Raw genomic sequence first — 17,644 nt, 5'->3', positions numbered from 1 at the left:
TAGTCATAATTTTCTGCTTCTTCAGAGAATTCCTTTGAATTCTGGCTTTAATCTATGCATCAGGATATTTCATTATAGACAGGAAGATTTTTTTTTTATTTTGGTACTAACAAGTCACTGTTTATCAAGGCCCAAAGGCAACTTAAGGATGAGGATTAACAAGTTTATCAACTGAATAATGAATAATCGGACAAGAAGATGCATGAAATTGGCAGCATTTGATTCTTAAAGAGAACAGCTCAACAAAAATTTGTTAATGATGGTCTTGAAAACAACCATGTTGTAGTCAGCTGGGAATTCAGCCAAAAATTTAAATTCTATTCACAAAAAAAGTTAAATTGTATTCAGTATTTTTGAGACATTAGGAATCGGAAACTGATTTTGAAAAAAAAAAATGGTATTTTTGTTTTACTCACTTTTTTCATGGCTTCATAAATGAGATTCCCATAATCATCTGTGTTATCTCGATGAGGAATGGCATTTTTTAAACCAAGTTCAGCAGTGCCTGATAAATTCTTTCTATCTTTCATACCCTGGAAAGACATTGATAATTTGAAGAAAAAAGAAATAAAGAGAGATAAAAAAAAAATGTACTTTTTAATTCAACTTATAATAACCTGTCAAAATAACACCTAAATTCAAAAGCGTATTAGAAATTACATTCCAATATCAGCCTATATTTTACCATTTTACCAGCCCTCTCTTGTAAGAAAAAAAAAAAAAAATCAATCACCCCACTCATCATTGTTTACTATTAATTATGTCTTAGTATTATAAATTATTATCATTATACACTAGCATTATTTGTCTACCTCCTTAAACGTGATTTCATTACAATACTTGAAATAAAATGCAGAAAATTTTTAGCATGCTACTAAATGAACACAACAGTTTCCTAATCTTTGAACTTTCAAAAAATTAAAAGATAAATTTTCTAACAGTATTTATACCAATATATAAAAAAATGTATTTATTTATATCATCATGGGTTCAAGTCTCACATTAGACAATTGTTTTTTTTTATATAGCTTTCCAGTTATTTCCCAGCCCAATAGCAATCATAATCTATATATCTATAAAAGTGAAAGTGTCTTTGGATCTGTCTGTGTACATTTCCCGACACAATAACTGTCAATTTTCAGTCTACAGACTCGAAATTTGATATACAGGGTATTGAGATTTGGGAAAATCTTTGTAATCAGTTTTTGGATAGAAATTTGGCTGTTAAGGGGTCAAAGTTCAACAATTTGACCTTTGAGAACTCTACCAAACTCCTCTGCCAATTTTGGGTATAAACACTTGAAATTTTGGATAAAGGTTCCTTGGACATGGATCTAACTTAATAACTTGATTTGAGCCCAAAACAATAAATACTAAGGGGTCATAAAAGGGGTCAAAGTTTTAAAAATTTTACCTCTGCGGTCTCTATCAAATTATTCAAACAATTTCTGGTCTAAACATTTGAAATTTGACATAAAGGGTATTCAGAGATAGGACAAGCTTTTTAATCAATTTGGGTCGAAAATTTGAGCTACCAATATATAAAATGTATGCCTAAAACTTTCGATAGAGGCGACAGATTTTCACAAGATCAGTATCGTTTTGAAGCTCAACCCTTCAGACGACAAATACCGAAATATTGGCTAAAAACATTAATTTCTTCATTCTCAACTGGGCACTTTTCTACAGGGAGGGGTCGCTTTTTTCGTCCATATTTTCAAAAGTCATCCCCTCTTTTCGATTGTCTAGCCTTAATTTAAACCTACATCACTTCTGATTTTGCAGTGGTCGTAACAGCACAAAGACCTCACCTTTTTTTCCCCATTCTTTTCCTTCTTTGCGGTATGGGTTCGAGCCTGCCTTCCTACTACCACCTACCACTTTTTTTTTTGTTTTTTTTTTTCTCAACACACACCTCCAAACAACCGGGCCACGCCGGGCATCCATGCTAGTCCTAAATAATTTTGTAATAAAAAAAAAAAAAAAAAAAAAAAAAAAAAAAATGGATAAAAAATATTGAATAAATGTTCTTGATTGTATTATTTGGATTCTTCAGAATATTGTTTTCATCTTGAGTTAATTTTGCAACATTTCAGTCTTCTGATCTTAAGTAATATCTTGTCAAACTCTGGAACCTTTTTGTCAGACTTGCTCGTTGACCAGTGTATTACTTTCAGACATGATAGAAGGCTTCTATCGCTCTTGGGATTTGTAAACAATTGGCCAACTAGTAGATCATCAGCAACAAAACAAGAAAACCCATATTCATCAAATAGAAATGGAATCATAGCGGTCTTTTCTTGAGCAATAATTTTATCGTTCAACCCAGTATAATAGATTTAATATTACATTTCTTAATTTTTGAGAGGACGATTGATTATTCATATTATTTAAATTCTTCAGACAACTTATCACAACATTTCGGTAAATGTAACCTCTGACCTTCTTCAGGTGTATTTTGTCGAACCCAGTAATCAAACTCAGGAATCGCACAGAATTTCAAAAAATTGTAAATACAATTGCAAATTATTTAGAGCATCTATGCAGTCATAGCTGGCGAAATGAGAGCATGTTACCCTTGTGGATTAAATAAAAGGTTTTGTTCATAATTACATGCAGATTCCAGAGTTCAACAGAAAGAGTCAAGTTCGACAAGTTATATCGAAGATCAGAGGTTACACTGGCCAAAGTATTGTACAAATAAAACTAGTCTGAAGATTTCAAATAGTACGAATAGATTTAATATTTCATATTAAAGTAAATGCTTTTTATTTTTAGTTTTTAGATTTAAATAATGTAGATTTTTGAGTAGCAAAACTATTGCTTAAAAAAAGGACAAAAAAAATCCAGTGCGTGTTCCGCTGTACAAGATACGTATAGAAGAAATGATGAATACAAACCTCAAGATGCTCGAAAGCGTGGATGCTGTAGTCAAGGTCAATCACTTGAGTGCAATCAGGTGGAAGAGGTTTACTACTCTGAACAGCTTTAAAATCAATGTGTTCTTCTTGACTGCAAGAAACAAAAGACAAATCCTCAGTAAGCATAGAAACAAACAGGAAGTATATGAAATTAGGGCTCAGATTAAATGTATGCCTCCTCTGAATACAAACTGTAAATATATTTTTCAATAAAAAGAAAAAAAAAAAAAAAAAACATCAAAAAAGATGATTTTCATCATACACTGCTATCTTAAAAAAAAAAAATTAAAAAAAAAAAAATGGAGGGAAATATATATTTTCTTTAAAAACAACCTTTTCCACCACTTATAAAAAATTTGCATCATTGGTATAAAAAAAAACAAAGAACAAATTGCAGTTCATCAGTGAAGATTATTTTTGATGAATTGAAAGAATATATCTTAGAATATATCTTAGTATGAAGAAGATGATGTAGTTTGCTTGAAGTAATGTGCGTAGCGTGAAAGGAGTTATGTTTGAAGGCTATGATAATGCAATCATGTAAGAAAACCACTGTCGGATATGAAACAAGATTAAAAGAATAATGACAATATCGAAAGATTTCAATAATTTTCAGTTATAAAATATTTATTTACCAACATAATGCATTGCCCCAGGATGGTTTTCTGGTGTTGAATTCTAAAATATATATACCTCATATTCAGTAAAAAAAAAAAAAAAATTTTTTTAAATGTGCAATCACTTTGTGTATGTGCATTTATATTGGAAGTCAGAAATAGCAGCATTGCAATCGCTCAGGTTTACATGGTTAGATTGAAGTCTCTCTTCTCCCACTATATGCCTAGTACATCTTTGAAGCTTGAAAAAAAAAATTTCTGGCTCTGTAGTCAGAATTAGGAAATGTCTGTCTGAAGGTCAAACTTAACTTTTGACCTCAAAAAGTCGAACAAATTGGTTAAATTACCACATAAATTTTATGTCAGATAGACAGCAACTATCTGCTTAAGTTTTAATGAATGAATTTAATTATATCAATGAAAATGAATACTGTTATTATAAGTTTAATTTAGTATTTCTATTTATTTATTTTTTTTAATCAGATTTTTCATTCATTTTTCTATTTGTACACCCCTTTATTGTGGAGATTTCTATCCTCTGAAGGAAAGTTCAGGTCTTGCGCATAATAAAGGATTTGTAAGACAAATGCTGAGAATTGAATTAAAATGACATTTTTTTTTTTTAAGTCGAGCAACAATCATGTGCAGCATAACCAGGGGCATTATGCACCACTTTTTTTTCACTGACTATATTTAGTCTTCATAAAAGTTAGTTTTAAAAGTTTGGTTGAACCATCAGTTACAATATATATGTGTGATAGCTTGTTTAAACAAATAACAATTCATGTTCAGAGAAGAATATATATTTTGTTGAATATTTTGAAAACTCAGGTCAGCTTTCTACAAATTTCAGTCTCCTGAGGAAATAGGTATCATCTCTCAAGCTATCAAACACTGGGGATACTGTGTGCAATAATCACACAACTACTCATTTTGGAGATCTTTAAGTGAAACGTTGATGCTGGTGCACTGTATGTGATACTAGGAATCATAGATGACACAATTAACCTAGTAAATGCCATCCCCTCTACCAGCTCTACAACATTCCCCAGTGTCAGTATTCCCCAATGTTGATTGTGATGGTGTCTCCTGTCCTGGTGTTCTTTTACCAATGCCTTTCTCTTTTCTCTCTCTGCCACATCTTCTGAATGATGTAGAAACTTTCCTAGCAACAAATATATCCACAAGTTTATTGATACTTTCATCTGCTAGGAGGCTCTCACCATATCGGAGTCGTTAGTTAATTTCCAACTTGCTGCAGATTGAAATTGGGGAATCAATTGTTTGGAGATGTTTTTCAACAATGAATTAAACGAAGATAATAAAGTCAGCAAAGAAACAAGCATGCCAAGGGATGAATGTCCTGAACAGGGAGCTGAAGATGAGGATTCTGGAGGGTGTGTGTGTGTGTAGGGAGTGGGGGGCAGTGCAAACACTGAAACAGTTGACTGACTTTTTAGTGACCATTTCGGCATCCAAAAAACAGATACCTGCGTAACTGAATCCTGCTTTGATGATTTGTCTTGAAGGATTTTATGTCGGCCATAAGCATCATGGGAAATTTTTTCTTTCCTATTGGTCCTATGTGGATTCGGGCAAACTTGATAAAGAGGGATCATCTAAATCCCCAGCCCAACCCTGCATCAGTTTGATGCACTCGTCTCTGCTCATTTTCATGAGCAGAGACAACACTGTTTGCTTCCCAATATGACCGTTAATACGGATTTCCTCAGATGTTATCCTGAACAATAACTTTTTGTTTATTTTAAAATACTTGGTTTCTTGATGGACATGATTTCTCTTTCACTGACCAAGGACAGAAATGAAGTTTAGTATCAAAACAGATACTATATTTTGCTCAGTCAAAAGGGTGTTAAATGTAGCAATGGATGGAGATACAAAATGAAATATAAAAACCACAAAGGAGGCAATGGTGATTCAGAGGGCGGGAAATAGATATTTTAAGATTAAAGATTTCCAAGTTAAAAAACAATAAGGCTATAACATTAATAATAATAGAATATATAAAGCCTTCATAAATTGTCATGACAGCCTCATATCACCCAAATGGTTCAGACTACCTATTACCCTCAAACAAATGTTTATATGACTCATTAAACACCCGTGTACTCAAATATTATCAAACGCTGAATTGTTCTAACAAATTTCTGTTTTTATATAACCTCCTCGGTAATAAAAATAGGTCAAACTTAATACAATGACGTTTCTCATTATTTACATCACCAGACGATTTTCATTTCTTTTCCTTCAGAAAAATAAAGAAATGGGGCATTAAGCACCACCTTTTTTTTTAAGATTAAGATATTTATTGAACAAATAAATTACACATAATTACATGCATTATACTTAAATGAGTAGCTGTAGAAAGCAATTAACCTACTAAAACATGGCAAGTTGAATTTTGTTGATTTTAAAATGTTTATGGAAACCATCTTAAACTTTAAAGCTCTGAAAAATAAAAATCTGAATTAAATCAAGAGTTAAAAAAAAAAAAAAAAAAAAAAAATGGCACTTAACTCCAATTTATTTCAGTGCTTCAGAAGCACACAAACAATTTGCAGGCTCTGTGATTTAACAGAGTAACAAAGTTTTGTGCAGTTGCAGTAAAAAATTATGAAGTCAATTTCAAAATGGCTGCCAATCTGTAAGGAAAACAGGTTTTCAGCTTGGCACAAAATGACTACGTTTTTTTTTGTTTTTTTACACGGTGGTCACCACTTATCAAGGCCCGGAAGCCACTAAGGGATAAGGGTTATTGCAAGTACAGTACGTTAGTGTGGAGATTTGATGAAGTGTTTACTTAAGGGGGCGGTTCATTAGGAATTTGTTAACGTTGGACTTGAAGACATCCAAGTTGTAGTCAGGTGGGAGCAGGCAGACGGAACAGAGTTCCACAGGCGTGCAGTTCTAAGAAAGAAGCTTTGTTCATGGAATCCACGTTTTGATTTAGGCACAGACAAAGAGTGGAGGAAATTTTTCACAATGGATTCAGCTAGACGGGTGTTTTTCGTGAAAGATTGGCGAGGGGGGACCAGAGATTGGAGTTCAGACTAGCACCTGCTATGAAAATAACGATAAAACAAGGATAGGCTCGCAACATCTCTTCTGTGGGAGAGAGGTTGCAGGATAGAGAAAAGGGCATCCCCCACCAAACCACGAAGTCTATTTTGTACTCTGTCAAGGCAGGATAGGAACTTAGGTTTACCTTTGGCAACCTTGTAATTCTTGTTTTCCTTATGATGCAGCGACCTTGGCAACAGACTTGATGTACATGTTCCATTTTAGATCAGGAGTAAAGGACAAACCCAGAAGCTTGTCAAAACACGGGGCTTCTCCTAGACGAGAGCCATTCATTTCAATTGATGCCAGATGGGGATCAGAGCGTTGATGTAAAGATAGGAGTTTGGTTTTAGATGCATTAAAGGTAACCAGCCACGACTTCCTCCACTGAACCACGAGCTCAAGATCAGAGGAGAGAGAATCAGAGAGAACTTTGTCATTTACAGTCTTTGATGTGTTGCCGTAGATGGTTGTGTCATCAGCATAGATGTCAATGAATGATTTAAGTATGTGTTTAGAGAGGTCATTGATGTAGATCAGGAAGAGAGTTGGCCCAGAATTGACCCTTGAGGGACTCCAACATTAATACTGCAGGCCTCTGATTTTTGTCCATCGACCACTACTCTTATGAGCCTATCGGAGAGAAATGATTTAATGATTGAGAAAACATTTCCAGTTATACCGTAGTTGAAAATCTTGTGAAGTAGGCCCTTATGCCATACCTTGTCGAAGGCCTTTGATATGTCAAGAGCAATTGCCCTAGAAAGGAAGCCTTTGTCAAGAGATTCACTAATCCTGTGAGATATAACCGTTAGCACATTTGCAGTAGATCTTGCAGAACGGAAACCATATTGTGTGTCACTAAGAAGATTGTTTCTGCTGAGGTGGTTTACTATTTAATATGGATTCCAGCAACTTACTCATAACACACAGGAGGCTTATTGGTCTGTACTGAGAGGGAGATGACTTATCACCTGAATTCTTAAATACAGGGCATACTGATGAGGTTTTCCAGGGAGTCGGAAAGCACTTCTCCTTAAGGCAACGCTTAAACAGTTTCGTAAGTATGGGAGCAAGTTCTGGTTGAAGCTTTTTTAACACTATAATTGGGATGCCGTCAGGGCCAGTTGCTTTACTGGAATCAAAGTTCTTGATTAGCTTGGCGACCTCATGCACAGATATTTGTATGTTACCTAGCGCGTTCTGTGTTATAGGAGGAAACATGGGGAGTTGATGGCCTTCGTCGCATAGGGTAGAATTAGCTGCAAAGTTCTTGGCAAATAGTTTAGCCTTGTCTGATGCTGACGAGATGACCTCTGGTCCATTGATAATGGTTGGGATAGAACGCACACTTCTGTTCAGGATCCTATTTGTTATTTGCCAAAACTGGTGGGAACCAAGCCGCTGATCAGCTACCTTGGATTTAACAGACTGGGCATATAGCTCTCTTGCATTTTTTATTACTCTTTTACAGTGGTTGCTGGCGTTCCTGAAAGCAGCTTTAGTCTCAGTGCATCTATTACGTTGATAGTTATGGAAAAAGTGATTTCTGTGCGCGATAGCAGCAGCACATTCTGGGGAGAACCATGGCTGGCTGTTAAGTTTTTGTTGGAATTTTTTAAATGGTATGAATTGGTCTATGCCTACAATTAACCATTCGGTCAGATCTGATACTATAGAGGACACATTCCTTTTTAAACATGGAATGCAGAGATAAATCAGATATGAATGTACGTTTGATTGGTTCTGTAAATGTTGCGAAACAAGGCCTTTGATTTGTTGGCGATCAGACAAGTTTGGTGTTTATTGCCCCACAAGTACCAGAGTATATAGAGGTTTATGAAGAATACTTAGTTCTGGTGGCTAATACTCTAGGTTACCCTATTGAACATTTTTTTTTTTCAGGGAAACTGCTCCAGAAAGGGCATGAAGCCACTTGATGTAAGGAACTAAACAAAATAAATAAATAAAAATAATACTTCAACGTAAAAAATTAGCCAACGATAAGTGTTACATAGAATGATTCCAATCCAGAAAACAGCATATCTTTCACCTTTGTCAGAAACATCGCTCATGGGATATGAGAACTAAAAGAAAATAAGGGAAACAAGAATTACAAGGTTACCAAAGGTAAACCTAAGGTCCACTTTTTACTCTCTTTAGGGAAGTAACAAAGAATGATGTACAAAATGACAAAAAGTGAACATACAAAATGAGGGTTTCCAAATGTGCATCTGTGAAACTTGGCTCATGTGAAGAAATGCTAACGTTCCAAGTGGCAATATGTCCAGAGTAAAAAAAAAAATTGTATTGGGACATTCATGTATTTCTTATGAGTATCATCAGATTTTACCCTAAGTCTCAGTTGCTTCGTTTTACTTAATATGTTCAATCATTTCATCTAGCATGAGAATTTTTATCTAAAAAGAAAAATCAGTTCTTGCACAAAAAAAAGGAAATGTTTTTAGAGTGCTGACGATTGTATCGGAGCGACAGATTTTGAAGAAAAGGAACATCAGTTGTGTAAATCAATTGAACACTTACACTTGAGCAAACAATAAAAAATGATGTACAAAATGATACAAAAAGACGGCTTGCAAACATGGGTCTTTCATACTTAGCTTATGCAAAGAAATGTTCCGTTAGCAGACGCATACACTCTAGTTAAACAACCCTTGCTCTTTCTGTTGTGGGAAGAATGGTTTTGTCAGTGATTGCCTTCTGAGGATTTTTGTCATAATGTAGGTAAACCAATGTCAACTGTGGTAGCAAAACTGGAAAATTTGGAGGCTGGAGTCTTACGTGTTCGAAATATTGGTTAAGGTAAGCTAAATATGATTGGGTTTACACTTTGCCAACTCATCACAATCCTTACAGAAACAAGGGAAGACAATTTATGAAGGCTTTATATATTCTATTAGAATTAATGTTATAGCCTTATTTTTTAACGTGGGAATCTTTAATCTTAAAATATCTATTTCCCGCCTCCCTGAATCACCATTGCCTCCCTTCCATTTTTTATATTTCAGTTTGTATCTCCATCCATTGTTACATTTAACACCCTTTTGACTGGGAGCAAAGTATAGTCTCTGTTTTAATACTACACTTCATTTCTGTACTTGGTCAATGAAGGAGAAATCCTTCAAGACTGAGAGAATTTTTATTTCTGTCCAAATCTAGTGCCTCGTTTTGGGGAACTGGATTTTCACCATATTAAAAAACTGCCCTTGCATAATTTTTCCCTTGTGTTGAAGCAAGTAAATAGAGACAATGTCAATTCTATTCTTACAGTTTTTTAAAACAGGAAATGGCATAATGCCTATTATTCAACATTGCAAGTGTTTTCAACAATGAAAATATTCTTAACTCACAAGATTTGATCAAACCTTATATGATACCCTTATCAAATCTTATTGTCTCATGGACACTACAGTAAAATAAAGTAAGTGCTAATACTTTTTAATCAAAAAATCAATTAAATAATTCCAATGGGGGTGAAAGGGACTTAGTATTGTTTGATTTTGGTTTATTGCTTTCTCATGCAAGATTTTGTAACAAGTTTGTACATGAAAGATTGTGTCTTCTATTGTGATTTCTTTCAGTTTTATTCTGTTGATAAACACTCAATATGATCGTACCCCTATATGACGGGGAAGGTAAGAGCTATGAATGTTATTTGGTCCCTCCCTCAGATTCAAAGATCGACTATTATTTAGCAATAGCTGACTCATACATAACAAAATAGAGACAACAATCTAATCTTTCTTTCTATTTAGCGTCATTTTCCCCATGATCTACATTCAGATGGTTTTTTAATATTTCACAAACTCACTCCAGTCCTTGCATTTAAGTGGATAAATGTCTCCAAATTTCATTCTGCATGGTTTTGCTTCCAAGTTTTTCTTGGCCAACCAACCTTCCTACAATTCAAGACATTCAGGCTTCTTTTCAAGAAAGATAACCGCTCAACATAACCATACCAGTATAGCGGATATATTCTTATGATAACCTGTATATACTGTTCACTGGACAAAACAGAGAATAGAGCAGTAGCCCTTGATATATCTAAGGCTTTTGACAAGGTATGGCACGATGGTCTTCTAAGGAAAATTAGATCATATGGTATTACTGGAAGAATACACAATATAATTAAATCCTTCTTAAGTAAGAGAAAAACCTAAGTTGTCCTCGACGGTCGTACATCTAAACAATATGATATAAATGCGGGAGTACCCCAGGGGTCTATCCTTGGACCTTTATTGTTCCTGATAAAATTGTTTCGGAGATGGGTATATTTGTCGATGATACCACACTATAACAAGCATAAGAGGAAAACAAATGAACACATATCTAAGGAAATGGCAGTATCACTAGAGGATGACCTCCAATCTGTAGTGGAATAGGGACAAAAATGGATGGTCACATTCAATGCTGCCAAGACTAAGCTTGTTTCCTTCAATAACTACAAGAAACCTTTTCTACCACCAATAGCAATGGCTAAGAATACACTGCCTGAAAGTACTTCCTTTAAACTCCTCGGCTTAACGTTTACAGGCACATGAACTGGAATATATACATTAAAAGCATTGCCAAGGCTGCTGCAAAGAAGGTGGGCTCTCTCTACCGTGCCAGAAAATTACTTATGCCTGAAAGTATCCTGTAACTATATAAGGCCACCATTCGCCCATGTATGGAGTATTGCTGTCACATTTGGGCTGATGCATCTGCTGCTTGTCGGTCACTCCTGGACAGGGTTCAAAAGAGAGTCGCCAACCTGATCGGTCCTGAGCTGTTGTCTAGGCTTCAGCCTCTGCTCCATCAACGAAATATTGCATCCCTCTGCCTGTTCTACAAATACTTTAATGGTGGCTGCTCTGACGAACTCCTTATATCAGATAACTGCTGTTCTATTTGGACAATCCCCTTTTTATGGGGAGCTGGTTTCTCCCCCAAGATGTTGGTGGGGGGGGAAAAACTAAAGAGAAAGCTGCCCCGCAGTAAATAAAATACTGCCCCGCAGTGAAAGTTGACCTCATTAAGTACGGCACCTGCCAATTCTAAATAGTTAAATAAATTCAAACATGCTTCCATTACTATTTTGTGGTGGCTCAGTGGTTAACGTCGCATGTTTTTTGGTTTTTTTTCACACTTTAATTTCCAACTTCGCCTCAAGGATTCAGGTTCGATCCTTCTTCATACTTACCTACCAAAACTTTTTTTTTAAATTTTAGCCCCCCCCCTCTCCCCGACACAAACACCAGGGCAACGATTTTTTATTATTCTTTTGTTTTGATTTACCCAAAACCGCACACACCTCCAAACACCCGAGCAACATTTTTTTTGTTTGTTTTTGTTGTGCAAAGAAGTTTCAAAAGAAATGTTTAATTGCTTCATTCGCAGAATATTTTAATGAAATGTAAATTTCTAAAAGAAAAAAAATTAAATTCACTTGCCGCATTGTTCTGGTAATCCTTTTGTTTAAATAATTTGACTTTGCTTGTTTTTTTTGTTTTTTTAAATATAAAAGGTTGACAAGATATTTTTCATTTACTAATGAGATTTTTCATTCATTTACTAATGGAAGAGTGTTAGTAAAATAAATTTAAAAAAAAAAAAAAAAAAAAAAAAAAAAAAAAAAACTTGTCAAAAGATAAATATAAAACTTGTCAAAAGGCTAAAATATATATAGTATTTTTTTTTTTTTTTTTTTTTTTTTAGTCACCAGACTAAAAAATCTCATTTTTAAGATGATTTACTTGCAATGAGAGCACTGTAGAATCTTTTCTCTAAGGGTTAAGTGTTCAACTTTTTCATGGACTTGACGTAGTTAGGCTGTTTTATACATAAATAAACTTCGCTCACAAATGAAAACAATGCAACCCCTAACCTTTGTAATAGTGCAAACATAACTAATCATGGGCCTCAAAGTTTCAAAACAGATAGTGCCTATGTATGTGACGGAATAAGAAAACTCATTAAGATAAATAAAGATTACCTTTAAAGTAGTTAATAAAATTTTTGTATATCATCAAATATGTTATGAAAAGTTCTATGACATTTTTATCATAAATTTTGGAGAGCATTAATCTCACTTCAAACAAACAGTTCAACTTAAAAATATAAGAGAATCGTAATGAAAGAATCGTAACTCTAAGGTATTTTTTAACGATGCGATTCCAATTCCCCCCCCCCCTAAAAAAAAATACATGATTCTTACGATTTAAGATTCCGATTAATCGTCCCACCACTACCTAGAACATTATTTTGCGGTTTGCAAGTAACCAACGGGGGCCAAATCTGAAGAATAAGGTGAATATGGAAACAATTCAAAGTAGAATAAATGTAGTTTTGTTTTTGTTGCAATCAACTTGTGACAGTACATTGTCTTTGTGAAAGAGGATTTTTCTCTTCAATTGTGTTGTGTTTTTTGTCGATTTCTTCCTTCAAACCAATATCATATTTACTATTGATGGTTCTTCCTTTCTCAAGGTAATCAATTAACAAAACACCTTGTGCATATCAAATCACAGAAGCCAACTCTTTGCCTGCTGATTCTTGCATCTTTGCTTTGAACCGCTGTCATCTGCTGCTATCTACTCAGCTGATTGTTCATCGTTTTGAAAATTTGAAACAGTAGCTCCACTTAAATAACCAATCTGTAAACTAATAATTTGACTAGGCTCAAATTTTGGTAAATGACATTTGAAGATTAATACTTCATATGGATTTATTATTAATGGCACTATCCAAATGTCTGGCCTGAATGATGCATTATTTTATTAAAATATCTATATGGATTCATTTCTCCAAAGATGGTTCCAAGCAGTCTTATACATTTTTTCAATGGTGTCATATGATCGAAGTGTACTTTTCTGCTCATATTTTATAATGTTCAGGTTTAATCTTCAAAGGTCACCTTACACATTCATCCATCATTTCTTCTACGCATGCATTGCATGTCATAAATCCTCACTGGCCAAGATTCACTTCCATTGATCATCATACATGCGTTATATACCTTTTCATTCATTAACAGTTGGGTTAATAAATGGCAGAAGTTCCCTAACTTACTCCATTTACTCCTCATTCTTGCAATCACACCAGCACCTGCTCCAGCCAGTGCTGCAATGGTATCACCAAGTTAACTAAACTTGAACAACATCAATAGCTTCACCATAGAAATATATTTTCTCCACATTCAAGTTTTCATCCAACTCCATTGTCTGAAAACTTCTTGCATATAAACTGGCTCTCCTCTTCCAACCCGCAATTTCAATGCCCTTATTGTGTGCCCAATGGTCACAGATACCACAAAAAAAAAAACTGAATTGCACCAAACTCCTTTGCCATAAACTGAGCAAGGAATCATTAGGAACTTTAACCCATTAAGTCCCAGTTAGAATACACAAATTGAAAGGAAAAATTTATGTTATTTAGAAAGTGAAATATTGACTCCTATAAATAGGACACAGAGTACATGCAATATATTTTAGAAATCAAGAGGTTACACATTCAAGATAAAAATTACATGTTTTGGTAAGAAGCAAAGCAGTTCACACACAGAATTACATTGCACTTTTTTCAATAAGTTAGTGGCTTACAATTGTAAGACTTATATAAGTCCATACATCATTGAACAAATAGAATTTTACCAAATTTCACAAGAATTTTTAAGAGAGTTCCAAAAACTCTGAGAAGTTGAATATAAATGAATTTTATCCTTTCTTCAAAGTACAGGGTGGAACGATAAAGTTGTCGCCCTAAAGAAAACAACACTACAGCATTAGTTTTAAACTTTTATTGAAAAAAAATCAATTCAGTTAACTTGATTATGTAGTAGAGCTGACATCTATTCAATGTAGCTGACTTCAGCCTCAACCACTCCCTCGATACGGATCTGGAACTGGGAGCATGCCTTTTCCACAAAGGCCAGCGAATACTCGTCGGATGGCATTGATCAGGTTGGCTTTGATGTTGTGGAAGGTCATGTTGGTAATGTTCTCGACAAAACCAAACAAAGTAGTCCAGTAGGTTCAGGTCAGGGGAGAAGAGGTGGGCAGTGAGAGAAGGTAACACTCCTTCTGAAACCAAGTCTGGGTCTCTTTGGACTTGTGGGCTGGTGCAGAGTCCTGCTGTCACATCTAGAGTCTGCCAGCGGCCACCTGATTGCACCAGGGGATCACCACACTCTTCAGCACATCCAGGTACACAGGTGCTGACTTTCAAGCCGACTTCAAAGATGTGAGGTGGCATGATGTGGCCCTCACTTGAAACCACACCAAAGACCATAACCGTGGCCGTAAACTTTGTTGAACTGTACCCTCAAGCATTGAACTATCTGGATTTGCATTTTGAGGATGCTGGCAATGGTCCTGTTGTCATAATTTGATCGGTAGAGAGTTGTACAACTGCGCATCTCCAATCTCGCTCGAACATTGTGTCACTTTCAAACATGATAGAAGGCTCCTATCGCTCTTGGGATTTGTACACAACTGGCCAACTAACAGATGGTCTGCAAAAAAAAAAAAAGAAAATCAGTTTTCATCAAACGGAAATGGAATCATGTCTTTTCTCAGGTGACAATTTTATCGTTCCACCCTGAATTATACAGTAAGCAGTACTATTACATATCTTATAGATTTTAAAAAGAAATTATTTGATGTCTTACTTATAGGACAGTGGGACCTAATGGGTTAACCAATTACATTAGTCAATATTACATGAAAATGAAGACCTCAGCATTTTTATGCACAGTGTAGATCCTGGGTATGTTAAAAAGAAAAAATGAGACAGGGGTAAAAATGGAAAACTAGAATTTTCTGTTAGAAGTCAAATTAGAATCAGGACTACTTGTCAGGATATTGTGCCAGAAACAGAAGTCAAAAGTGACATGTAATTGATAAGCTGATCAGGTTCTTTTTCTAAGCCATGAGAGAGAATAACCATGTTCTAGACAGTTCCTTGCATGTTATATGTGATGAATTGGGAGTATTACATATACCATTTGAAAAAGCATTGTTAAATCCCAAATGGTTTTATACTGTCATTTTTGATAACTTTTACAACTACTGTTATTCAGGAGCAAAAAAAAAAAAAAAGAAAGAACAAAACAAAAAAAAAAAACATCAATTGAGCAGCAACTTACAACAGGTCAACAAAGCAAGATTTCAGATAAGTCGTCGACTAGAAATATTTTGTTATGATCTAGATACAAAAGAATTCATCCACTAGTGTTATGCCCAGCCTGATCTTCTGAGCAGCTGATTATAACTGGATTAAATCTCATGAACAGTCTTAACATTTTCAGTTGATATAAATAGAGTAGGGGGAGAGGAGATATCATGGAAGTAAGAGCGACATGTTGCTCAGTTGCAAAGTAGTTTGATTAGTTCATTTTAGTCATGTGATCACAATCTACAAGGCACTTTTTTTTTTAATTATTGATAAATGAAGTAAATTAAAGAAATTTTGAATACAAACTGAAGTCAAATCATAAAAGAATATTATCTCTCTCAACAAATTAAATAAAAACAGCAATCACTTACCGGATGCCTTTGTTTTCTAGAGGTAGCACAGTGCTAATATAGAGATCAAATTCTGGTAAAGGTTTGCCAGCAGCAATACAATCTGGTTCAGATCGATAAAATCTCTGTTCAAGATCTGAGAAAGAAAGAAAAATATAATTTTGCATACAATTTTTATTTTTATTTTAAATTTGTTTCATCTCTTATCATCTGTGATAAAATAATGTTTTTCCTTTGCTTTTGATTACCTACAAATTATTGCAATTTGTTGTCTCCTACTAGAAAATGTAACAACTCTGTGGTTTAAAATATAAATTACATTCGATTCACAATGGTGAAGAAAATGAATGTGGTACGTTGGGTACTTGATTTTTAGCCCAAGAAAGAACTTGGGTTGTTGTTAGATTCATTTGCATAGGAGGCGGACAATTATTCTAAGAGAGATGAATTGAGGAAAACGAATAGTTGACTTTTTTGACAGCTGAGAGAGAACATTTGATCTAATATTTGTCGTTGATAATTGTGGTGTTAGTGTTGAAAAGGAGTTACGTTAATTTTTTTACAATGCGCATTGCCATCAAGATGTAAACGGCTACACTGAATGTGCAGTAGCTAGATTTATATGGTCAGGTGGGGAATTGCCATTTTCTAACTCTGTGCCTTACTAGAAAATGTAACACTTCTGTGGTTTAAAATACAAATTAAATTTTACCTAACCTTACAATGGAGAAGAAAATAAAGAGTTACCAACTTTTAAATGTGTGAACTGTTTCACACGCTTGCCATTCAATTTTCAGTCCAAGAAAAAACTTGTGTTTGTTAGTTTTGTTTTTGTTTTTTATATATATATATATATATATATATATATATATATATATATATAGGTAGCATTCATTTGCATATGAGGAGGACAGCTATTTCAAGAAAGATGAATTGAGGAAAACAGACAGTCAACTTTTTGACAGCTGAGAGAGAACAGAGCTAAGATTTGTCGTTGATAATTGTGGTGTTAGTGTTGAAAAGGAGTTACGTTAATTTTCTTATGAAGATCATTATACTAGAGCTGAGTAAATCAAAATCTATTTCCCTAAATTTTCTTCTTATACATGTTAACAAGAATATACATATCAATAAGGGTAATGTAATGACGATGTGGAGGGACACAGCGGTGGGTGCTCACGAGAGAAGTGCTGGCATTTAAACCTGAAATCTGTTCAATACGAAAAAGATAAATGCAAATTTACGCACTATCTTGGTCCCGAGGCGGCAGTATAAAAAGTTTGTTTTTTTTCCCCCAGAGGGGAGATCATCTTGTGCACGTGAGGTTACTGTCAGTTGGGAAGAGGATGAAAAGAAAAATATGGCAGCTGGTTGGAGAAAAAATAGAATACTGTTAACAATTCAGAATCCGGCCCTTTTATTTTCTCTTCCTTTCTGCTTTGAGAACGCGCAAACACAACTTGTATGTCAAATGAATTTATACGACTAAAATAGGGATTAA

At 34.6% G+C, this 17,644-nt stretch overlaps 1 protein-coding gene across 1 annotated transcript in view; it reads right to left on the bottom strand.

The window, feature by feature from the left end:
• Positions 1-17,644, bottom strand: part of LOC145292960 (tetratricopeptide repeat protein 17-like) — a 147,413-nt gene that overhangs the window by 90,790 nt on the left and 38,979 nt on the right. The window contains exons 3-5 of the mRNA XM_080139173.1: positions 16,165-16,279; positions 2,901-3,012; positions 417-533 (exon numbers count right to left, since the gene is read on the bottom strand). Of these exons, the coding sequence (XP_079995299.1) occupies positions 417-533; positions 2,901-3,012; positions 16,165-16,279 (344 nt within the window). The remainder of the gene's footprint in view (positions 1-416; positions 534-2,900; positions 3,013-16,164; positions 16,280-17,644) is intronic.

The sequence above is a fragment of the Euprymna scolopes genome, chromosome 14 (genome assembly GCF_053919585.1).
Source record: "Euprymna scolopes isolate OS-2025 chromosome 14, ASM5391958v1, whole genome shotgun sequence".
In the NCBI taxonomy this organism is placed as follows: Eukaryota; Metazoa; Mollusca; class Cephalopoda; order Sepiida; family Sepiolidae; genus Euprymna; species Euprymna scolopes.
The sequence above is the reverse complement of the archived record's forward strand: the minus strand, read 5'-3'. Positions and strand labels throughout refer to the sequence as shown.